General features: G+C 32.9%; 1 protein-coding gene across 2 annotated transcripts in view; it reads left to right on the top strand.

The window, feature by feature from the left end:
• Positions 1 to 26,055, top strand: part of CDH19 (cadherin 19) — a 102,779-nt gene that overhangs the window by 18,302 nt on the left and 58,422 nt on the right. For both annotated transcript variants that reach the window (XR_011441598.1, XM_001491652.6), the window contains exons 3-4: positions 10,167 to 10,466; positions 13,993 to 14,287. Coding sequence is in view for 1 of the 2 variants with exons in the window: in XM_001491652.6 (XP_001491702.4) it covers positions 10,248 to 10,466; positions 13,993 to 14,287 (514 nt within the window). In the remaining variant the exon portion in view is untranslated. The remainder of the gene's footprint in view (positions 1 to 10,166; positions 10,467 to 13,992; positions 14,288 to 26,055) is intronic.

The following is a 26,055-nucleotide window of genomic DNA, read 5'->3' as shown; positions in this document are numbered from 1 at the left end:
ATATTACTTCAAGCATGACAAGGTTTATTTGTCATAGTCACGTAGCCATGCTTGAAAAAAAATAATGACATTCAAATCATTTGCAAATACATGTAGAACACATACATTAGGGACAATGTAGCCTACACCACTTCTCCAGCAGTCTTTTATAAAGTTTTTTTATAAGTATGTGTATTCTTGGCAAAAATAACAATAGCCAAATATTTCAAAGCTTAGAAATAAATAAATCATTAGATTTTACCACTCAATTATAGATAGCTATTTTTATATAATTAGTTTAAAAACACAAAGCACTTAGTACGTGTCAGACAATATTCTGGATGCATCAACTCATTTGATCAAGATAGCAACTCTATGAGCTAGCAACTATCATTATCCTCATTTTTCACGTGAGACAACTAGGGCATCCGGAGGTTAAGCCATTTGTCCAAAGTCATACAGCTAGTGGGTGGCAGCGCCCTTGTAGTCATTCGGTCACCTTGTTCCACGGGTGGTACTCTTCACTCCAAGCTGCCTTTAGAACATTTCGTCTCAACGTATTTGGAAGAATAGCATCAGGGTCAGTAAGCACTGGTTTCTTGATCTTCACTATGGTGCTAAATAACCTTTATGTATGTGAAATAGTTTTATAATTTATTATAAAATTATAGATATTAACTAAATAAATATTGAAATAGAAATACATATGAGGGAAATTTTAATCCATTTATAATTCCTCAATTCAGAGATGATTTCTCTCCGCATTTGAGGGCATAGTCTTTCAGACCTTCTTCTCCACTTTTGTCTACATTTTTTTGTCTTGAATTAATGGGACCATTTTCTATGTATTTAATTTCTTTCTTTCTTTCTTTCACCTAGCGAAGTCTTACAGCCATATTTCCATGTCATTAAGTGACTTTACAGCACCACATTTAATAGCCAAATAACATTATGTTAATATGAATTTTGAATTTTGTTTTTATTTGTTTCTTTGTTACTGTGAGGTTAATTTTACATATCTTCTCCAAATGAATAGATTTAGGGTATACAGGGAATTTCCAGTGCGTTTAAATTATACAATGAAAATAAAATGTAGGCAAATATATGTGGATTTCCTCTCAAAATAATGTAAGTGATATTAGAATACTTTTTTTAGATATTATAAATAAAGCATTGCTTTATTTGTCCGTTACATATTTTCACAAGAACATTAAGAGAAAAAGATTTCCAAAAGGAAAATATTTTATAGGTTTGACTGTAGTCACCCAGGAAAATAAGTGTAAGAAACAGCCTATGGATATGCAACGGCTAAATTAAAATCAGATTACAAAAATGTTAAAGACATAATCAAGTGTTATACAGATTCATTGCATTAGAAACATAAACTGAGCAATATGGTCCAAAAGCAGTTTTAGGAAAATCTTTAGTACAGAGGCATACAAAGATTTAGCCCTGAAATAATCAGGAGAAATTGTGTTTTGGTGGCTTGTGGCGGGGGAAAAAAAGTGGGATACTGGATTTTAAAAAATAAGATTTTGCCAGTGTGTATTTCATCAACTGGATTCTGTCTCTTATCATTCTAAAATATTTTGCAAAAAGCTCAGTGCTCCAAATATGGTGCTCATTAATGCCCAGCCCTCCTCATTGCTCGGGAACAGAGTTCACAGTGGGAGCCCAGGAATGGAGTGGCGCTTGTAGCTCTGTATCTCGGGACATGACACAGACTGTGGATGAGGACGCTGTGACGTCAAAGAGGGCTCAAGGGGCGTTCTTATACAGGCAGTCTGACTCTCTGCTGCTTTATCTGTAGCACACGGCTTTTCTTTGTGACAGTAAATATGTTTAATGAGAGTTCATAAATGAGATAAAGAAAGATCTTTTACATTCTAGGTCTACGGAGAAAGAGTTGGCACATGGTTTATTACCATTTTTGATCCAGAAATATCGCTTTCTTCTCACTTAATGTATGCAAGCTACATCCACTCACGTTTCTTTCTCCATTTCTTATTAGTGGTTCTGAGAAAACCATTTAAAAGCCTTTATGTAAGTGTCATCCTGTGAGGCTGCCAAGTTTCCCTTGATTTTAAAAAGATCACAAATAGGATTATTTCTATATTTATCCCATCCACATTTCCCCAGCTTCAACTTTTATCTTCCCACACACAGACACCAAATCCATCATTCTGACTTATTCTTCCCTTTCTTTTTTGACCTCAAGAATCTTTAGAACAAGGGAGAAAAAAAGGTGTTGTAAAAGGAGATAATAGAAAACATTTTATTATGTCTAGTTTCAAGACTAGTCCAAACATTAAAATGCAATTTATATATCTTTGTTCAATTTAAATAAGGTGAACTCAGTGACAGATGCCATGCTTGATGTTGGATATCTATGCGTTTTCTTCCTTCCATTCAGTAAAGCACGGTGTATATTGTACACTCTATGCCCTTAGGATGATGTGTCCAGTCCTACCTCCACTGGTAAATAACTATTTGGTACTGAGCAGGTCATTCATCGTTTCCTAATATAAATTTCTTCATTTGTTAATGTAATACATTCTATAAAATACACTTTTCAATACCAAAATCTTATGATTCTACGTGGACATAATATATTGATGCTTATTATAATAGTGTTATTCAAATATTAATAAAACTATTTTATTTAATATTGCATTAATATTAGTCATTTTATGTTTGTGCATTATGTATCTTGAAGTGTACTTCACTCTATGTTATTTAATAAATATTTATAAATATACCTTGCTACTATCAATGAAATTAAATCTAAACACACTAACATGAGACACGTATTAGCATGTTTTCTTTTCCAAATTGAAATATTATGCAGATTTTTCTCCATGTATTCACCTGATTGGAAATATAACCGGGATGGCTGATGTAGGGTTGAAATGCCACTGCTTGCTTCTCTAGGGCCCTTTCAGACACACTAATTGGTAGCATTTTTCCTTATTAGCCTGGACTCAGCCCGGACTACTTCTCAGTCTGACATTGCTGACAGCTGCCAACACTCTTCGGTCAGAAGTAGGCCATTATTTGAAACGTTTTTCCCTTCCTCTGAAATGTATGACCATTATAGAAATTTTGGAATATAGAAGAATATAAACAAAGCCACAATATTTCATCATTCAGACATACCTACTGCTGCCATTTCATTCTTGCATTTTTATATTAAGAGGTTCAAATGAAAGGGTATTCGTATCTGTTTTATTATAATTTAGAATTATAAAATGATTATATTTTAATTTTTAATTTTAGATTTAATCGTGAGTTATTTCAATCATACACTTAACAGGAAAATAGTATCACATGTGGTAGAAAAATCATCCAGATTTAATGAGTATTATTATTTGACATATTTACTTTAGATTGTTTTAGAAGGAGGAAAATGTGGCAGATATTTCTAAACTTCAACCTTTAAACCAATTACTTTTCCTACTGTCATGGCAATTACCATAAGAAATTTTCTCTGTCATTTTTCAGTTCCCAGGCTTCTTGCTTTACAAAATCTATTTATGACAATAGTCTCATAGAGCATAGTCTTGTAATTTTGAAACACTTATATAATTGGTCATATAGTACCCTAATTTGAACTTTTTTCATATATTTTTTCCAATCAATCCAATTTACATTTGCCTTCCAGGGAGCAAATTAGAAAGTTTCTCTAGACATAAAGGAATAAAAAAGTAACTGGTAGTTTATAGATTAAACTAACTTTTAAATATACTAAATTTGGCCGAGTTGTTCTCCAAAATGGTTGTCCAAATTTTCAATTTCATCAGCATTGTATAGGAGTTCTGTTTTCTCTACATTCTTATCAATAGCTGATCTTAAAATATGTAATGATTTTTGTCTGTCGTATTGATTTTAAAAATACAAAATAAATTGTTATTTTTGTTGTTATTGTTATAATATGTTCATTTTAAAAACAAGTGACGAATAAAATAATAAATATGGAAATACTCATGACCAAATTTCAAGAATTATTAATTATCAAACTTTTGCACCAATGGTTTTACCTGTGCTTCTATTGTTTCTGAAATGTTTTAAAGAAAATTCTAAACATATCGTTATTTTCAACAACAAAATCCTTCAATATTCATGACCAAAAATAGGTTATATAACCAGAAAGAAAATTCCATAACTAACAAAATTAACAATATTTCCTCTTTATCGTCTAATACCCAATCCATATTAAATTTTCACAGATCTATAAAAATGTAAATATAAAAATACATTTGTACAAATCAGGATCCAGACAATGTTCTCATTTTACACTTGTTCTTCTATTTCTTAAATATCTTTTAATCTAAAACAGTATCTCCCCTAACATCCCTCACTTTGTTTTTCAAACCAGTGACATGTTGAAGAAACTAGATCCGTTTTCTGATAGACGAGTGCTATTTAAAATTCAGTGTGTATACAGATCTCATGCATAGTGTGGTAAAATGCACACTCAGTGTCAGTGTTTCTGGAGCAGCTCAAGATTTAACATTTTTAACAAGATGCGGCTATTCTACAGATCACAGTGTATGTAGAAAATCTGTAGAAAGACTGACAATTTGGATTTGTTTGCTTATTTCGGTTTCATTTACTTTGTGGTTATATCACAGGTTAATTTCCTATAACCTGGAAATTAGCTTTCAACTCTTTTGACAGAAATACTTCATAGATTGTGTTCTTTACGTCATATTGTAACGCATCAGAAGGAATCTCTTATCTGTTGTGCCACAAATAGTTCTTTAATTTGTTCTTCTGAGTTTTGACAAATCAAGTTTTTTAGCAGCATTAATGAGGTATAATTGACAGAATAAACTGCACATATTCAAACTGGATTTTTGGACATATTTTTACTTCAGGGAGACCATCATAACAATCAAAATAATGAACATAGCCCTCACCTCCAAAGTTCCCTTGTGTCCCTTGGTAATCTTTCCTTCCTGTTCCCCTCCATTTCCATTCTCTCTCAAGTACTAATCTGCTTTCTGTCACTGTGATAGATTTTAATTTTCTGGAATTATATATCAATGGAAACGTACACTCTGAATTCTTTTTCGTCAAGCTTCTTTTTAATTATGTCAGCATAATTATTTTGAGATGTTATTTTGTGCATCGATAGTTCGTTTCTTTTTACTGTTGAGTAACATTACATTGTATGGACATGTCACATTTTGTCAACACATTAACTTATTGATGAGCATTTGGATTGTATCCGGTTTTGGCTTTTACAAATGAAGCTGCTGTAAATATTCATGTAAATGTCTTTGTATGGACACATGATTTTGTTTCTCTGGGGTAAATATCTAGGAATGGAATGGCTGGATCATATGGTAGGTATATGTTTACATTTTTAGATCTGTCTTCTACAATGATTGTGTCATGTTACATTTCCGTTATCAGTGCATGAAAAGAAACTATATTCCTTTTGGTGCAGCAATCTACAAGTCTTAGTTATTTTAAGTTGGCTGATTGTATTTTTAAAATTTTTTATATACTCAGTGAGTTTTTTTGTCCTATTGGTATTTCAGTATAGGAGAACAGTGTTAACCATTCCACAATTGTGACTTTGTCTACCTCTCCTTAGCTCTGTTGATTTTTGCTTCATGTATTTTAAAGCTCTGAGATTAAGTTCACTCACATTTAAGACTGTTAGGCCTTTTTGATGAATTTAGTTTTTATCCTTATAAAATGCTCTTCTTATTTCAGGTAATACTTGACATCTTGTTTCTGAGATAGTAATACAGCCATTTCAGGGAACTTATAATTATTATTTTTATGGCATATCTTTTCCCATCCTTTTCCTTACAAGCTATCTGTGTATTTGTAAATAAAGTGTTTTTTTATAGAGAGTACATAGTTGGGTTAAGTTTTTAAATAAACTCTGCCTATTATTTGTAGTGTCTCATTAATGTCATTTTAATGCAATGATTCATCTGGTTGAATTTACTTTGGTATCTTGAGTCTACTTCTTTCCCCATACTCTCCTGTTTATCATTGTACTAATAAAAATAGAATTTTTTTAGAGTCACATTTTCCCTTTTAGTCACTCAATATGGCACTTTGTTTGTTTTTAGTGATTGCTCTAGTGATTTTGAGGTGCATCCGTCACTTGTCACAGCAGTCTACTTGAATTACCGTTATATCACTTTATCCGTATTGTAAGAAGTTGACTACCAGATACTTCCATTTCCCACATCCCGTTATTTCTGCCATTATCATCATGAATTTTACTTCTACATATGTTATATATCCCATAACACGTTGTTATTAAAGCGTAAACAGTAGATTGTTTTACAATATTAATAAAAACACAAAAATAGCTTTTTATATTTACCTATAAATTTAATATTTCCATCTCATTTCATTATGTTAGGAAGATTCACACGTCCTTCATTCTGAAGATTTCCTCCTTAGTATTTTTGTAGTGCAGTTATGCTGTTGATTAATTCTCCTACTTTGGTTTATATTACCCTTTTTTTTTTTTTTTTGAGGAAGATTAGCTCTGAGCTAACTGCGGCCAGTCCTCCTCTTTTCACTAATGGAAGACTGACCCTGAGCTAACATCCATGCCCGTCTTCCTCTACTTTGTATGTGGGACGCCTACCACAGCATGGCGCGCCAAGCGGTGCCATGTCCCCACCCGGGATCCGAACCGCTGAACCCTGGGCTGCCGAAGCGGACTGTGCATAGTTAACCACTGCACCACCAGGCCGGCCCCCTGTATTACCCTTGGTTTGAAGGCTATGCAATTATAAATTGAAAGTTTTCCTCTCAGAATTTTAAGTATGTCGTTCTATTGCCATCAGTCTTACATTATTTCTGATGAACATTTAATGGATATTCTTATTGTTTTCCTTTTCCTCTGGTGAGTTTTAACATTTTCTCTTTATATTTTATGTTTAATAATTTTACAGTAACATGCATAGATTTTGTTTGTTTGTTTTTGTCTTGATTAGTGTTTGTTTAGAGTCTTTTTGGGTGTGATATTTTTGGGAAAATTTGAAAAACCATTGGCTATTATTATTATTATTATTTTGCTGAGGAAGATTTGCCCTGAGCTAACATCTGTGGCAGTCTTCCTCTATTTTGTATGTTGGTCGTCTCCACAGCATGGCCGCCGGGAGTGGTGTAGGTCCACTCCTGCAAACCAAACCCAGGCTGCCTAAATGGGGCATGCTCAACTTAACTACTAGGCCACAGGGCCAGCCTTGCCCATTATTTTTTAACCCAATCTTTCTCTTCTTTCTTTCTGGGACTCCAGTTATACATATGTCATACTACTTGAGATAATCCCACAGTTATTGAAATTCTCTTCATTTTTAAAATTGTTTTTGCTACTGTTGCTGTTATCTGTGCTTTAATTTGGATAATTTCTATTAAACAATCTTCAAAGCAAATGATATTTTTTCTGTAATGTTCAATCTTTTGATAAAACCATTCTGTGATTTTGTTTTGTATTTCAGTAATTATACCTATTCAATTCTAAGAGTTTCATTTGGTTCTTTTTAAATTTCTATTTCTTTGTTGCATTTTACCATGTGGTCATTGAAATATTTGATTTAGGGGGCCGGCCTGGTGGTGTAGCTGTTAAGTTTGCTTGCTCTGCTTCAGTGGCCCAGGGTTCTCCAGTTCGGATCCCAGGCATGGACCTATGCACTGCTTATGAAGCCTTGCTGTGGCAAGTGTCCCACATATAAAACAGAGGAAGATGGGCACAGATGTTAGCTCAGGACCAATCTTCCTCAGCAAGAAGAGGAGGATTGGTGGCAGATGTCAACTCAGGGTTAGTCTTCCTAAAAAAAAAAAAGAAAAGAAATATTCAATTTAGGCAATGATCATCAATAAGTGGTAAAACTTTCAAAGAAAAGGTGACTAGAAAATTCATAATAAATAATCCAACTGACACTACATGAATCTACTAATGCATCTAATAAACAAAAACAACTTCAATATTAGAAACAAAATGTAAAAAAAACTAGGTATTTTATGCCTCTGAATATCATGCAATAGGAAATGTACAGCACCAGCTATGAGCTTTTTGATAAATATTTAAAATTGCATCTAATCAAGTCTTGACCAGTTTATAGGAAATAAAGAAACACGTTAAAGCACACTATGGGGATGCATGTACAAATTCCATAATGTAGGAAACTCTACAGGATAAATGACCTTGTTTGTTCAATATATAAATGGAAAGGAAAATTAAATTTAGAGTGATGACACCTATGCACTAAATGAGACTTAAAGAATGTAGCAACAAATTGGATTGTGTGGACATAGTTGAATCTTGATTCAAAGATGTTTAAAGATTTTTATTTTGAACACATTGAATATTTGATTAAAGACATTCTTAGGGGTCGGTCCTGTGGCTGAGTGGTTAAGCTCTTGCGCTATGTACCGGGGGGATTTGGGGAGATAAAGCAGAAAAAAAAAAAGACATTCTTAATTTTTAATATTCAATTTTGATTCTTAAAAGGGTACACACACACACATATGTATTTGTGCTTGAGTGTGTGTGAGTGGAATGAATGGTTAAAATGATGATATTTGAAATTTGCTTAAATATCAGGTAGTGGGTATGTATACAGATGAAATTATATTGGCCTTGTCTTGATAATTTTGAAGTTGAGTAATGATGCATAGGTTTTCATTATACTGTTTTCTCTATTTTTAAATGTATGAAAAGATCATAATATAAAGTTAACATAAATGTTATTTACCCAATGTTATAAGTGTAAGTTATAAGTATAACTTTTTATCACTCTTACTGATAGTTTTCCAAATTTATACAAAATATCTTTCTCATAAAGAAAATTATACTCATTCCAAATGTCTTCATTATTCACTGGCTACTAAAAATACAAATTTCAGCAATTTCTAAACAAAGACATTATTTGAATTTCAAATATTCAACATAAGGATGAAATTCATCTTTAATTTTCACTGCAGCTAATTTTCTTCATGACCTTCATTAGGTAAACTTATAACAAAAAATACATCTGCTTAAAGAAACTACAGAGGGACCACAGAATTCCCATTTATGACAATGTGTTCTTTCTTAATTAGGTGTTTTTTTAACAACTCTTCCTAACAAGAGCCAAAGACCTAAAAAAATCTCTCAGGGGACATTAATAAATACGTGGAGAAAATTCAAACAAGATCATATAGAAAATTTCTAACCACAATAGGGACTCTGGTTTTTCTGTTGATTATGACAATAAACTCCATTGTAAATCTGACAAAATTATTTTTCTTCATGAGTCCCAAAGAAATGCATCCAGTTTGGTTATACGGAGGTGCTAGGTAGACGTGGGTAATGCAAAGGTATTCAATTTCATATAAGGGTTAGAATTACTAATCATTTCAAAGAGAGTCGGTTTGATCAATATCAGACACATAGAAAGTTTTAAATGGAAAAAGTAGTTTGGGTTTTTTTGTTTTAATATCTAAATACTAGAAGATAACTTTCATCTCCATCTTCTGTCTTATAAACATTTGGTCATTTTTACCCAGGGACTATAATTTTTTATTTAGTTTCTAAAAATGGCATTATTTCTTTGTTAAGATGAAAAACGCTTCATATTTTTTGTTATGTAAAATGGTAAATATCTTGCACAGGCTTTCTATTCACAGCGTGTTTTATAACATCGGTATAACTAATTATTAAATCTTCCAGATTTAAACTGAATTGTCATTTTGTCTATTTAATTAACCATGCAAAGTACCATAATTTGGAAAATTAGATCAAAAAAATTATTTCTATTGAAAAAGAGGAGAAATATTGCATTTTCCCCCTGGTAGCTTTAATGGGATACTTTGAGTTTTACTGAGGTAGAAAGGAAGAAGTATGCAGGTTAAATTAAAAAAAAAAAAAAAAAACTATCTTAATGTCAGCTATCAGTCAACAAGATTGCCAGAGCAACGTGTCAGCCTTCAGGGAGATTTGTGACTACAGCTTAAAATGGACAGTGCTTGAGCAGAAATTTATAATTATTCCATCCAAATTATTGCTGAACTATCAAATAGAATTAAGTAGCATAATTGGAAGATAAATTAAATATATATTTTTTCTTCTATTTTTACAGTTGCAAAAGTTGTATCCTTTAGCAATTATGTGAGAAAATGCTATTTTTAAAATGTCAAGTTTTGTTTTGTTTTCTGTTCTTTAGGAATATGAAAGATACTTGAGTTAAAAGGATCATAAAGGAACATAAGATTTCGTTTGCAACACGCTGTTTCCCCTGAAGAGTATGGGTTGGAATCAGAAGAGCAGAATGAATTTTTCCTTATTGCTACCTTCTTTGTTGGGAATTTCTCTCCTATGGCCTTGTCTTCCAGCAACAGAAAACTCGAAAACAGAGAAAGTTAAGCACTCAGCAGGACCTCATTTGAGAGTGAAGCGTGGCTGGATGTGGAACCAGTTTTTTGTACCAGAGGAAATGAATAGGACTAGTTATCGCATTGGCCAGGTACTGATTTTCTGAAAGTGTCATAGGAAAGAACATTGCATAAATCTAAATGAATGAGTTGAGGAAGTTTTGGTATTTGATACTTTCTACATTTTCTCGGTGGAACCTTTCGAAACTTCAAACACCAGCATAATTAATTGTTTCAGATGTGCCAACACCTAAAATATCCACAAAAATTTGAGGTAGAGGGAAAGCTCCGATTTTCAAATTTCACTTTAGTCTTCCATACCTATGAAAGCACAGCCCTCATTTATCACCATCTGGAAGTTTGATGGCGCTATATATTTGGTAATGGATCACAGCTACCATACTGAGAACAAAAATGTTTACCAAGAGTGTTTAGTCTGATTTTCTATTATACTAAGTAGGTGTTGATTTACCCCTCATTAATTTTTAATGAAGCATATTAATACCAAATCCTTTTACAGTTAAGTCACTTCAAGAACCTACACAGTTCATTTCATTAGTGAAGTTGAAGTGCAAAGAATAATTATTTTCACTTTCTTATAAAAAATATATTTAAAAAAAGTTTTCTTAATGAGACAGAACATTTCCTATTTATATTTTTCGTTTTTATTATTATTTGATTTTCTTTAAACAGAGGTAATTACAATATGTCCTTTTCTGTAAGGCTCCTTTTCTAGATGAATGAACTGAAATAAGTTTAACCGCTAATTAACTGACACTAAAATTTAATTGGGCCCAAAGGGTGAAGCACTCAAAATTCATTAACTCTCCTGCTCTAGCCTTTTCAGGAGAGCTGCACTGTTACTGTGAAGTCTGGCTTCCATGGCAGTTCATTTATCCCACCAGTATAAGAGTACATTCAACTGAAGGCTTAGATTAAGATCTTAAGCAAACAGATTTCTAACATTGTGTGTGTAAGTGAGTATGTGTGCCTGCCACAAGTAATATTTCTCATCCCTTTCTATTTTCTAACATGACTACAGGTAAACCACAGGCAGGATGCCATACAGGAGGTCCATAGTTAAGTGTCTGCTAGGTAACCGAGTCTTTCTAGCCACATTTACAACGGACTTCCTGGAGCACCGTATGCTCTCCCATCACCGAACGGGATGACAGGCTAACATTGGCTGGTGGCTTTTAGTGAATAAGGATCTGCAGGGAAGTGCAATCAGAACAGAGACTACCTCCCTGGCTAACTATCACATCTTCTAGTTTTCATTTTTCTGCTCGCTAAACAAATCTCCCTTTTCCTCCTTTCACATGGTGATTGATTTCATCTATTATTTTCAATTTTGTAAAAATATCTAAGAAAATATTCTAACATATGTCTTCCCTCCAAATAACCTCATTAGGCTTAAATAACACATAGATAACTGGTTTAGAAGAAAGCAATACTGAATGTTTAGGTGCTTATGTAAAAAGCTGATAAAATACTAAGTATAGCTGATATGTCCAATATTACTTTCTTTTTGATCCTTTTGTTAAAAGGGATTAAGTTCAGAAAGCACAATTAAGTAAAAATTTAAAGTTATACTGATTTTCTAAGTTGATAGTAACTACCTAATTGAAAAAATATTTTTTGAATAGAAGTATAGAAAATTTCATAATGTTAGAATCCATGAAAATGAAATGTGTTTAACTAATGCATTTTGTGACATTAAGAGGCAAATGTTCAAATAAGTTTTTTGTTTGTCTAATTTAAATCTGAGTCCTTAAAAATATCAAGCTTGGGGCTGGCCCAGTGGCAAAGCGGTTAAGTTTGTATGCTCTGCTTCAGCAGCCTGGGTGGGGTTCATCAGTTTGGATCCTGGGTGTGGACCTAGCAGGGCTTATCAAGCTATGCTGTGGTAGCATCCCACATAAAAAAAGAGGAAGATTGGCACAGATGTTAGCTCAGGGCCAATCTTCCAAAAAAAGAAAAACAAAAAAATGTAAAAAAACCCCCAAAATATCAAGCTCACTTACCTATGAAAATTGCATTGTGAATATACTTGAAATAATTTATTCACTACTAAATTTGACTTATGTTCATTCTAATATTGAATCAAAATTTTGAGCTACATCAAAAAGATATTTGAAAAACATGAAGAATGCATTACTTTCATTTGATATATTTATCAGAAAATACATTTGTTACCCTTAATTTCTGACTATAGGGGATAGAGACTTCCTTTTTATCTTGAGGGTAATGAAGGATGATCAAATTTAAAAAAGCTGCGACAAGAAAGTCAATCTAGATGTTATTATTCCAAATTTGTTTCTTTCATTACATAGCAGTGATATTCAACACATTATCAAATTATTAATATGTGTTTTAGATATCTTCAGTTATTCTCCTCAATCACATAGAAAATTTATTAATTAGTTCAGAATAAGGTATTGTAACGAGTTATTGGAAAAGTTATGAATTTGTTTAAGGTTGTATTTCTTGGTTAACTTTGTAAATTTCAGAGAAGCTCTTACTTTGGAGAAGGGCATATTCATAAATGGTAAATCAAGAAAACCATGGATTTACAATAATTAAGGGATTATGGCATGTTTCCTCCCTTTATACAAAAATAATTTACATATAGAAGACCATACAACCAATGTTACCTGCATCATAATAACCCTTGTTTTTATATACAAATTAAAAATTCCAAATAATTCATTAACACCATGAATGATAAAGAAATTTACTTTATTTTTTAAAAATAAAAGTAATGAGGTCACAAAATGAAAAGTATATCTGAGAATTGAGTAGAATATGTTGGAAAGAAATAACTTAGATCTAATCTGGCTGAAACTCAAGGGCTAAAATGCCGTGTTACATTGTGGTTTGCAGGAGAGGATCTGGCATGAGACAAACCTGTGGATTAAGGCATAAATCTACACAAAACCCCTGTAACTCTGCACAAGTTCTTAAAATTTTTAGTCTAATTTTCCTTCTCTATAGAAAAGATTGATTATATCAATAATTTGTATCTCATAATTTTGTTATGAGGATTAATTGAGAATAATATAAAGCAATTCTGTAGATTTCATGATATATAATAAATATCCAATGGATGGTTATGATGATTATCATCTTCTCAACATGCTCCCTAATTTTCTAATATTTCCATGTTTTCTCTAGATTTTTAGCCTAGAGAGAGAATATCACTGCTTAAATTTATCTCGATTAATATCTTCCTATCTGTCTCTGGGTCCCAACCTAATTTAAATATTTGAGAAGAGATTTTAGTGACTAAGAATGTAATCATAGAGCAAACTTGAACTAACTTTCTTGTGCATAATTTATGAAATTTGTTTGCAGTTATTATACTTTCTAATTAGAATCATAAATTTAGAGTAATGAAATTTGTATAATTCTTTACATTGAAAATTCACAGACACTTTTCTCTGCTGGTGATAGATTTTAATCTTAAAATTGATATTTCACCTTATATTTTGTAATGTGGGAATTACGTGGAATTATGAACTTGGGGAATAATTAGTAGACATGAACACAAAATCATTAAAATTTATTTGTCCATTTTAGCATGTCTGGAAACTAAATTATCCTTCTTTGCACTTGCAGCTAAGATCCGATTTAGACAATGGAAACAATTCTTTCCAGTACAAGCTTTTGGGAGCTGAGGCTGGAAGTATTTTTGTCATTGATGAAAGAACAGGTGACATATATGCCAGACAGAAGCTTGATAGAGAGGAACGATCCCTCTACACTCTAAGAGCCCAGGTAATAGACACCACCACTGGAAGGGCTGTGGAGCCTGAGTCTGAGTTTGTCATCAGAGTTTCGGATATCAATGACAATGAACCAAAATTCCTAGATGAACCTTATGAGGCCATTGTACCAGAGATGTCTCCAGAAGGTATTGCATATTAATTTACATCAAAGATATATTAACAATGAAAACATATTTAAAATTTCAAACATATGTTTTGGAAGTGAATTATTTAAAGTTCTATACTTGTACTTCCTTCTACAAATACATTAGGTAAACTATTTGAAAAATTACACTATTCATTAAAATTTTGTAAATAATGGTACTATATATTAAATTATTTGTCGTGTTAATATATAATCTCAGTCTTCAAAGCAATAGAAAAAAGGTTAAAAAAAGTTTTACTTGAATGATTTATAAAGTTCTTTAGCATGTTCCCTTACTAGTTTCTTCAATATAAGAATTTATTTTCCAAAAAAATATCTACTTTTGTATCTTAAAATAGCACATAAAGTTATCCTGAAAGAAATGCATGTAAAAATAGGAAAAGCCAATTTATAAGACAAAAAAAGTACTATATACATCAAGACCATGGAATATGAAGACTAAAAACAAAGAGTGGTTGAACACCTCTGTATTCATTTTCAAGTTCCTTTTCAAACCCAATGTTATTTTTATAAATGTTTTAAATATAATACATGTAGAAGAGAGTGCTTTCCATAAGATATAAGAATTAACCTTGGAAATCAGAAATTTGTGTCCAATAGGGGTAAAATTATGGCGTGGCTATGAAAAATTTGCCCACTTATTCTTTCAGTCAGAAAATTTGATAATACAATCTACAGTAACATTTAATTAATAAAATTTACTTGTGATAAACTTAAATTCAACTCAGTAATGGTCATTTTAAATTATGCTATTGTGCTTTAAAACTGCTTTATTTAAATATCTGATTCATTAGCCAGTTAGTCTAAAAATGTATATTCCATTGTATATTTTCCTGATTCTTTATTTTTAACATTTCTGGTATCAATTTAAAGATGTCTTTCTACATGTGTTCAGAATATATGTCTTTAACTACAGCGTAAACAAATTTAGCTGTGTATTATCTGTCAAGACCAATTCTCATTAGATGTAAATGACACGTTAATATTGTTCTATTTCTATTTGGTAACTAGGCAATGAAACAGCTCTTCTTGCCCTCCATCCTCCTCCTCTGCACCCTCCTCCTCCTCTTTCTGCTCCTCCTCCTTCCCTTTTTTCTTCTTCTCCTTCTCTTTCTCCTTCTCGTTCTTCAACAAGCTTATATTGTGGACCTAACATGTTCTAGGAACTTTTCTTTGAAACTGGGGACTCAGTTATAAAGGAGGTATGTGACATAATTGCTGGTATAAAACATGTTTTAGTTATAACACACAAACAGTAAATAACTATTTTAAATAAGCAAGGTAATAATATTTGATACTGTATGTTACGACAGTGTTTAGTATGGGTGAAGTATGATGATTAATTGATTGGAGGAAGTGGGGATATTTTGGGAGGTGTTATTTGCAGGGAATGGTACAAAGAGGCCAGTCATGTCACTTTCTAAATAAGATTCCCATGGTAGGGTGATGAGGACTGCATATGTCATTATGGGAGTTATTGGCATGTAGCAAACATGTGGAGCATGACAATGGATGAGATCCCCTTGGAAGAGAATGCAGGTTGATTAGACTGTTAAGCAAAAGGGGTTGGCTGGTAAATTACAATGAATGGAATTGGCCAGGGATATAGGAAGACATGAGAAGAGATGTTGCAAAAGAAGAGATTCTCCAACTGTGTAGGAAACTGCTAGGAGGTTGAGTAAAATCAAGAAAAGATACTTGATTTAGCAAGTTGAATACCCCTAGTGATTTTGGCAAAAGGAATTTGGTTGAATTTGTGCAACTGCAGTATGTTAGAGATTATTCTGTTGCATGAATGGAAGGAGAAGAGGAGGTGGCAGTGAATTTAGCCAACTTTAAAAGATGTTTTGCTACAGGGAGAAAAATAGAGATGTGAGGCACTGAGTAGATGGAGATGAAGATAAAGGGGATTTTTTTAATCATTATTTAATCATTTATTAAGATGGGAAGTTTAATAATACACTTAATACAATAAGCGCTAATACAAGAGAAGAGCATTTTTAAAAGAAACAAACAGGATATAACTACTGGAAAACTATTCCTGAAAGGGAGAGAGCCATTGAATCTAGGGCACTAGTAGAAGGGATAGATTCAGGTAGGTCAACACCTCGGTTGGTAATAAATCAGTTAATGAGTGATTGTTTCTATTTTATCAGTGAAGTCTGAGAGAAAGGCAGGAATTGAGAGTAAAGGGGTGGAATTCTAGATAGAAAAGCCAAGGAACAAAATAGCCATTTTGCATAGTTGGAGAGTAAGCTCATAAGAGGATTACAGTGTGTACGACACAGTATTTGTATCATAGCATCAAGTGTAGCCTCACTGTGGTTGATCGAATAGAGATCACAAAACATCGGTTTCGTCTATACAATATTTGGCTACCACAGATCTCTTTGTACTTTGAATTTCATTACATATTAACCTAGTCAATCTGTGTAACTCAATACACTCTTGTGGGAGTGCCAGTCAGAGTTCAGGCTTTGTATGGAATCATACTACAGTCAATGAGCTCTTTTTATACTTTTCCATGGCATTAAGGGGCCAAAAGAATGGTGGTCAGCTGCTATGAGAAATGTTATCTAATATGGAAATAGGGGAATATTCCTATTGCTCTGTCAAACATTTTCTGTGGTTTCCCTTTGAAGCATTCCTATAATTATTGATTTTCCTTTGAAGAAACCAATTAATAATATTGTATGTGATTTCTGTTTCCCTCAATCTCAGTATTTAATTAATAAATAATGTGGATTCTTTTACTTGAATATAGCCTTACTTCTTCACTTCTTTCCTTATCCATTACCATTTAATAGGTTCTTGAGAGTTGATCTTGCTTCCAAATTCCCTATCCGTGTTTTATCCTTTACAAAGCAACCAGTGCAAACATTTCGTTCTCTGTTGTCTGTCTTAGGTATATTTGTGTTGTATAGGAGTCAACTTCCAATTGTTATATTTGAATCTGTACTTTGAACTTAGAATTTGGTGAATTTCTGAAAGGAATCTACATGAGAATGCCATCAGAAGAGAAAACTAAACTGCCATTGTTTATTAAACATATATTTATTTACAAATAATGATGGGCTTTTACTGATTACACTTATATTTGAAAGGCACTTACTTTCAAAGTAGAACTATCAGTGAAATTGAGATAAAATATTATGTTTTCTCACTTCTCAGTATGGATTTGTAAAGTTATTATCTATCTTTCACACAAAAACATAAGATCTAATAGACCAGGAGCCACATGGCACGTAAAGTTTGGGATGATTGAGTAAAAGAATGAGTGCACAGATGAATGAAAATGCTACATACGTGAACGTACATGATTAGGCTGGTTTGGGAGATGAGTAGAGGATATTAGTGGATGTAAAATCCAGGGAGACTCCAAGGATGTGGGCCAAAGACACATAGTGGTCCAAAGTGCTGCAGGTGGGCTCTAAATAATGATTCCTTAATTCTGAAAATTTCCAGTGCAGAATTACTAGAACTATAGCTAAATTCTTAGAAATCTAGAACCTACCAAGACTGAATCATGAAGAAATAGAAAATCTGAACAAATTAATTACTAGTAAGATTAAATCAGTAATAAAAAACCTCCCTCCTGGGGCTGACCCCGTGGCCGAGTGGTTAAGATCGTGCGCTCTGCTGCTGGCGGCCCAGTGTTTCGTTGGTTCGAATCCTGGGCGCGGACATGGCACTGCTCATCAAACCACGCTGAGGCAGCATCCCACATACCACAACTAGAAAGACCCACAACGAAGAATATACAGCTATGTACCGGGGGGCTTTGGGGAGAAAAAGGAAAAAAATAAAATCTTAAAAAGAAAAAAACCTCCCCCAAAACAAAAGTCATGGACCAGATAGACTTCACTGGTGAATTCTACCAAACATTTAAAGAAGAATTAGCATCAATCTTTCTCAAACTTTTCCAAAAATTTGAAGAGGCTGGAACATTCTCAAACTCGTTTTATGAGGCCAGCGTCACCCTGATACCAAAAGTAGATAAGAACACTACAAGAAAACTACTGGCCAATATCCTTGATTAATAATGATGTAAAATTTCTCCAAAAGGTACTTGAAAACCTAATTCAGCAGCATATTAAAAGGATCATACACTGTTATCAAGTGGGGATTATCTCTGGGATGCAAGGATGGTTCAACATAAGCAAATCAAACATGATACACTACTTTAGTAGGATAAAGGATAAAGATCATGTGATCCTCTCAATAGAGGCAGAAAAAGCATTTGACAAAACTCAGCATTCTTTCACAACGAAAGTTCTCAACAAATGAAGTAAAGAAATAATATACCTGAACATAATAGAGGCTGTATATGACAAGCCCACAGCTGCATGATACTCACTGGTTAAATGCTGAAAGTTTCTCCTCTAAGACCAGAAAAAAAACAAGGATGCCTGCTCTCACTACTTGTGTTCAACATAGTACGGAAGTTCTAGCCAGAGCAATACTCTGGAGCCAAGAATACTTAATGTGGAAAAGATGTCTTTTCAGAAAACGGTGCTGGGAAAACTGAATATTTACATGCAAAAGAATGAAACTGGATCCCTGTCTTACACTACTCATAAAATGAACTTGAAATTAATTAAAGACTAAACATAGACCTGAAATCATAAAACTCCTCAAAGAAAAATCTCATTGAAATTGGTCTTGGCAATAATTTTGGGGGGATGACACCAAAAACAGAAGCAAAAAAAGAAAAAACAAACAAGTTGGACTACACCAAACTAAAAAGCTTCTGTAAAGCAAAGAAACAATCAACAAATTGAAGAGGCAACTTATGGAATGGGAGAAAATATTTCCAAACCATCTATCAGATAAGAGGTTAATATCCAAAATATAGAAGGATCTCATACAACTCAATACAAAAAACAAACAAACCCATAAAAAAATAATCTGATTAAAAAATGGGCAGAAGACCTGAATAGGAATTTTTCCAAAGAAGACATTCACAGCTGACCAACAGGTAAGTGAGAAGATGCTCAGTAGCACTAATAACCAGGGAAATGAAAATCAAAATCACAATGAGATATCATGTTATACTTGTTAGTATGACTGTTATTAAAAAGACAAGAATTAAGAAGTATTGGCAAGGATGTGGAGAAAATGGCCCTTGTGCACTGTTGATGGGAGTAAAATGGGGTGGCCACCATGGAAAGCAATATGAGGTTCCTAAAAAAATTAGAAATAGAACTACCAGCAATCTCACTTCTGGATATATATCAAAGGACGTGAAATCACTGTCTCCGAGAGACATCTGCACTCCCATGTGCAGTGCAGAGTTATTTACAATAGCCGAGATTTGGAAACAACCTAAGTGTCCATCAACAGATGAACGGATAAAGAAATTGAGTTATATATATGCAATGGAATGTTATTCAGCCATGAAAAGCATGAAATCCTGCCATTGGTACATGCATGGACCTTGAGGACATTATGCTACGTGAAATAAGTAAGTCAGAAAAAGAGAAATACTGAATGATTTCCCTTGTATGTGGAATCTTAAAAAAGTCAACCTCATAGAAACAGAGAGTAGAATGCTAATTTCCTGGGGCTGGGGGGTGGGAAATTGGGAGATGTTGGTCAAAGGATACAAACTTCCAGTTGTAAGATGATTGAGTTCTGGGGATCTAATACATGGTATGGTATTCTTAACAGTACTATATTATATACTTAAAGGTTTCTAAGAGAGTAGATCTTAACTGTTCTCACCACAAAAAAATAAATTTATAATTATGTGAGGTGATGGAGGTGTTAATTAACCTTACTGTGAGGATAATTTCCCAACATACACAGGTATCAATCATCACATTGTACACCTTTAATTTATATGATGTTATATTTCAATTATATCTCGTTAAACCTAGAAAAAAATGAAAATTCATTCTAATAGTATTTATCATCAATATGGCACACATATGTCACAATGGAGAGCCAACATAAAAAAGATTAAATTCAATTTATGTAAAATACATACAGATTTAGATACTTTGTTTTTTATTTCATGTATTGTAATGAGCATCAACATGTAGCAGAGATTTCTCAGAAGAATAAATGTCCTTATCTTATAAATACATCAAATTTGAAAATTAGCTTCTATGAAACTTCTGCCTTTGGACACGCGAGTTGACAGTGAGTGAGACGGAGATGGCTGCTCTTTCTATTCTCTCTGAACACATTCTTGTTTGCATTCTTAAACACAGTGGCTTAGGTTCTCTCTCTCAAATTATGAAAAGTAGAAATGTTAAAAAATACAACACAAGAATAAGAAGAAAGACCTAATTTTCAGGTGACTGGGGAGAGAAAAACAAAAATATTTGAAGAATACTTTGCACTTTTAAGGTAACAAGTGGGAAAATATTATGTTTCTTGAGTTTCACTGGGTGTTTCTAGCTTGCAAAGTAATTGCATCTCAAATATAAACACAGTAAAGATGGGCTAATCAGAACTTGTAAATAAATAGTAATCCTCCTCCTAATAACATAAGTTCTCAGTGTAAAGGAGTGAGCAGATGCACTGATTAAACCCTTGTGTCCGTCATGAGCTTGATTTCTGAAAATTATAATTTTACTTGATCATCTAATATGTTATGTCGTTTTTGTTATAAAAATCACAGATTCAGAGTGTAAGTCAAAATAATATTATTAATTTGTGCTGCTTTAAATCTCACCATTAAACAACTCAACATCCTCTCAATAAATTTGTCACAGATTGCAGACTTTCTCTATGGCTTACATGATTTCTAAATTAGTCTGAGTATCAAAATTTATCATTCTTGTATGTTTGGATTCCTCTCATAATCACCAGAAGAGAACACATTCTGTGTGAAATATGAGATAACATCTAATACAGTTTTATTACTAATATTAAAGAACATTTGGGTGAGAATCGTTCAGTCCTCTGTAATACTTCTGGTTAATACTAAAATCCCTACAAATCAACATTGACAGAGTTACACTATTCTTATGTTAAGTTTTACTTTTGGTGCGAGAATAAATCTGATGTTTTGGGAAATCATATTATTGATGCCGCCAATAATGCTTTCAATCTTCAAAAACTTTATGTAGTTTTACCAGTGTTAGCACTTACTAAAATTGTCCCAAAAAGTGTAACTTATATGTAATTTCTCATACACAATAAATATTTTAGCTTATATTAATGCACCATTATCTTCTTATAATTTTCTGTCATAAGTGAAAAAGTCTATCAGCAAATGCAGATTCTAGAGACTACTAAACTATGATTTTTCTCTCAAGCACTTTATTTAAGTTTTTCTCCTGCGTCGCCTATGTTGACAATAAGTTTTTGCAATACAGTGTCTAGTAAAATGGGCAAAGTCAAATATCATCTTAAATTTATTTTCATAAAAAATCCTTTCATTGGGGCCAGCCCCGAGGCCCAGCGGTTAAGTTCGTGCGCTCTGCTGCAGGCCGCCCAGTGTTTCCTCAGTTCGAATCCTGGGCGCCAACATGGCACCCCTCATCTAGCCACGCTGAGGCGGTCTCCCATGTGCCACAACTAGAAGGACCCACAACTAAGAATATACAACTATGTACCAGGGGCCTTTGGGGAGAAAAAGGAAAAAAATAAAATCTTTTAAAAAAAAATCCTTTTGCAAAAGACAGCTTTAAAGATTCAGAAGCTAGCTAGAAAGCAAAGCTAATTTTCAATGTGCATTTATGAAAAATTCTCTCAAGGGTATTATAGGCAAATAATATTACCTATCAATGCAATAATAGAAGCCAGAATTATTATATTAAATATTATATTTGTGTTTTTATTATTGGAGAAAGCAAACTGAGAATTTACTGATTAAAATACGATTCTAGGAGAATAACTTTTTGTAGTTAAACTTTTGTTCACTTAACAGGATAGATACAAGTTGATTTCAGATCTTTTGACTATAAGGATCTTTTGACTGTAAGTGCCCAATCATACTGGCTCTTTGCATCTCCAAACAACATGGCCATCTCTGGTCAAGCTGTGGTGTCTCAGAGACACTCGCTGGCCTTTGGATCCCTCAGCAAGCCAGAGAAGGCTTTTCCCACTCTCTGGTTTACATTCCCTGCTAATTCACTTTCAAGGATCTAATCAATTTAAAATTTTAAGAATTGCCATCAGCTGAGCAATTCTAATTACAGGAACTTGGCTTAAAGTGGAATAATAGAAGTTAAGGGTAAGACAATTCAAGCTACACTTACCTGTTCTGGGTTATTTTTACTTCCTTTTGTATAATCCTCAGGGTCGTGTTGCATTGTCATAGGTGTTCTAAAGTAGGGCTATCAGATCTCCAGCTTACTCAGGACAGTCCTGCTTCAGCCCGATTTTTTTCCGGCATCTTGTTCTGGAAGCATTAGTCCCTGATTTTCTATATTTTAGAGTATTATTAGTAGGCTCATTACAATAAGCCAGAGTGAATTTGGTAGAGATCTACATTGTCCTTGCAGCTTCTTCCAGGGAGTGTGAGAAACTGTGTGAGACTTATGGGCAGTACAGAAAGTTCTCCTTTAAGACATAGTGAAATCTGAACGAGGGTAGTGATAAACCTGGGCACCGTATGATACAACAAAGTTAAGATAAGAAACGGATTCAGTGATTCTCCAACTCTCAGCTGCACCATCATTGTATGAATGAGCTCTCCATGGATGTATGATTTTGTTTCTGAAGCTCTAATTGGTTTTATCAGCTCCATTTTTTTTTCTTTCTTTGCTCCGGGAACCAACATTATATTCTCTCAGTTGTATCGTTGTATCGCTGTCGTTGTATCATCAGCCTTGCCCTCTATTAGTGCAAGTCCCCCAGATGCTCTTCTTCACCAAAATTGTCTTGACCGTTCTTGGTCCTTTGCATTTCCATACATATTTTATAATGATCTTTTCAACTTACTCATTAATACAATTTTCTAGGATTTTGATTTGGATAGCATTTACACTGTGAACCTGTTTGTTGATGTTTCTAAGTACATAGTCATCTAATTCATAAACCCAGTATTTTCGTCCACATTTTTCTGTCATTCATTTCTCTTTAGTTTCTTTGGAGAGGTCTTCAATAATTTTTGTTTATATACTCTTGGATATTTTATTTCTTATCATATATATTACATTTAATTAAAATATTTTATAAATATGTATTCCTGGTATAAAAAGGATTTTTGTACATTTTTTGTGTTCCCGTGACCTTACTAATTTAATATTTGATATTTTTCTGTATACTATTTTATGTGTATAGTGTTTGATTTCCTAACAAAAATGTTCTTACCTATGAATAGTTATTAAAGTTTTATTTTTTATTCTCCAATGTCTATCTCCTATCTATCATCATCATCTATTTATCATTTAATTACATATACATGATATTGTCTCATTGCATTGTCTAGAAGGTTCAGTACAATGTTGAAAAAACAGCAGTGAAAGTAAAAGTTTTTGCTTTTTAACTATTTCAGATGGAAAAATTTTAACTTTTCACAATTAAATATGATTGCTTTCAATAAAAATGCCCTTTATCAGATTTAGAAAGTTGCCTTATAGTCCTAATTTTCTGAGTTAAGTTGAATATTTTCAGATGTATTTTATATATCTAATGAAAATTTCTTTTTTCCATTTTTCTCCTTTATTCTATTAATGCCACAAATTATATTGGTTCATTTTCTAATGTTTAAACAACCTTGAACTTTTGTGATGAACCCAACTGGTGACATTCTATTATAACTTTATATTGATCAATTGAATTGTCAGTTTATTTGTGTGGAATAATGCTTGAACATTTTTTAGAATCCTAGCTAGGTTCCCTTTCAATGGCTATCTAGATTATTTCTCTTAGGAATTTATATAGAATTCATTAGATATATATATTGAATCACATATAATATACATTTTATATATATATATATATATATATATATATATATCCCAGTCTTGTAAATATTATATATCCCAAATCTTTACTTGTGATTTAGGTTTAAACATTCAAAATGCATTTTTCTAGAGACATACAAATTTAAAAATAGGTCCATAAGTATGCTAACATGGACCTGTATAAACTGTGTTGTTATGTGGAATAGTGCCCATAATATTTTACAATGCAACCTCAATTCATAGCGATGCCTGGGATGTTGTTAGGAAATGGGATGGCCAGGAGACTGGAGCCACATTGCTCATAAACCTGTTCAGAGTGATTCTAACAATAAATAATGATCGTGACATAATAAAGAGTACTTACGTAAGCCTCAAAAGCCTGCTGTACTTGAAAAGAGCATTGCTGTGGTATTCATTTTGCTTCAAACACGAGTAATTCATTTCTGATATTACTGACATATAAAGGAAGGATTACATATGTTTGTATAAGAATGAGTGTAGAAATTAAGCATTTATTTTCTCAAACACCAAATATCTGTTTACCTATATTTAACCAGTAATATAAGGAAGGGGGAACTGTGAAACAATTATTAATTATCTGCATTGAAAGACACATTATTGGCCTCATAGTAATTTTCTCAATTTTGTGTGTATTCTGTAACTAATTCCTAACTACATGTGAATATATAGATTGATTCCCTTACAAATGACAAATCCTCATGGAAAACATAATCATATAAAATATTATCAAATGTTTTTATATTTCTTGACTGCTTTCATTATTTATTTTTATTATTTGTTTATGTTACTTGACTATTTCTTGAAGATTTCTACAATATTTGAGTTGCTGACTAGGAAAATATATAGACTTACTTCTCTCTGTTGACTTTTTTAGAAACATCTTTTAGAAAATACCTACGATGTTTTAAAGTTACTTCTGTACTTAATGAATTCTGATGTCAAAACTAAAACAGTGAAAAAGAAAGCCAGAAACAACTAAAGAAAATAAAACAAAATCAGATCATTAGAGTGATATAAGAATTGAAACTTGCTGAGGTCCTTCTAAATTTTATAGGCAATATTTACGAATCATGAGTAAGAATCGAAAGCAAACACATGCAATGAATTTTTAGAAATTCAGTTGCATTTTTTTTCATCTTAATTGTTTTAAATTTCTTTCTTCCATGGTAACTTATAGTAGGATACATCCATGCACGTGTACACACATGCACACACATACACAAATATCAAGTGAATCCCTGAGTAGTCACTGATGGTTCGTTATCAAGCGCTGGGTGCCACTGAAGTGTCATAGAATTATCCCAATTCCATAGGTTTTCTACTTTCAGTTTAAAAAGTGCCATGAGTTTTACCACAGAGAATAATAAATATTTCTCCAGAAAGTAAACTCTGTAACAAATTCAAGAGAAAGTTATACAGAATATTTATAATATGTTGTTTTTTATCCACTAAGTTTCCTAAGAGTTTGACTTTTTGGATTTTCCACACATTCTGAGAAATTATTTTATATGACTCATTAATATATTACACTAAGTTTTCCGTTTAGTGGAGAGCAAGGGACTGAGATATTAGGACATTGAAGAGGTAGGTTTGGTTAGAAGTTAAAATGTGCTTTAGAAAAACTGAACTGGGAGAAACAACCTGACTCCATAACTTGTGTTTGTATAAATGAAGTGCAGGGCGATCTGTGCGTCAGTGCATTGCCTTCATCTTTCTGGTTCTTGTTTGTATAGTACTAGGGGAAGGCTTAAGTCTTAATACTAAGAATTTCTTTTGGTCAACAACTAACCACACCATGATTTTCACTATCATTCCTGAAGCTAAATAGAGGTAGTCTAGTTCTGTAAACCAGGGATGGGAA

Source organism: Equus caballus, chromosome 8 (genome assembly GCF_041296265.1).
Source record: "Equus caballus isolate H_3958 breed thoroughbred chromosome 8, TB-T2T, whole genome shotgun sequence".
Taxonomy (NCBI): Eukaryota; Metazoa; Chordata; class Mammalia; order Perissodactyla; family Equidae; genus Equus; species Equus caballus.
The sequence above is the reverse complement of the archived record's forward strand: the minus strand, read 5'-3'. Positions and strand labels throughout refer to the sequence as shown.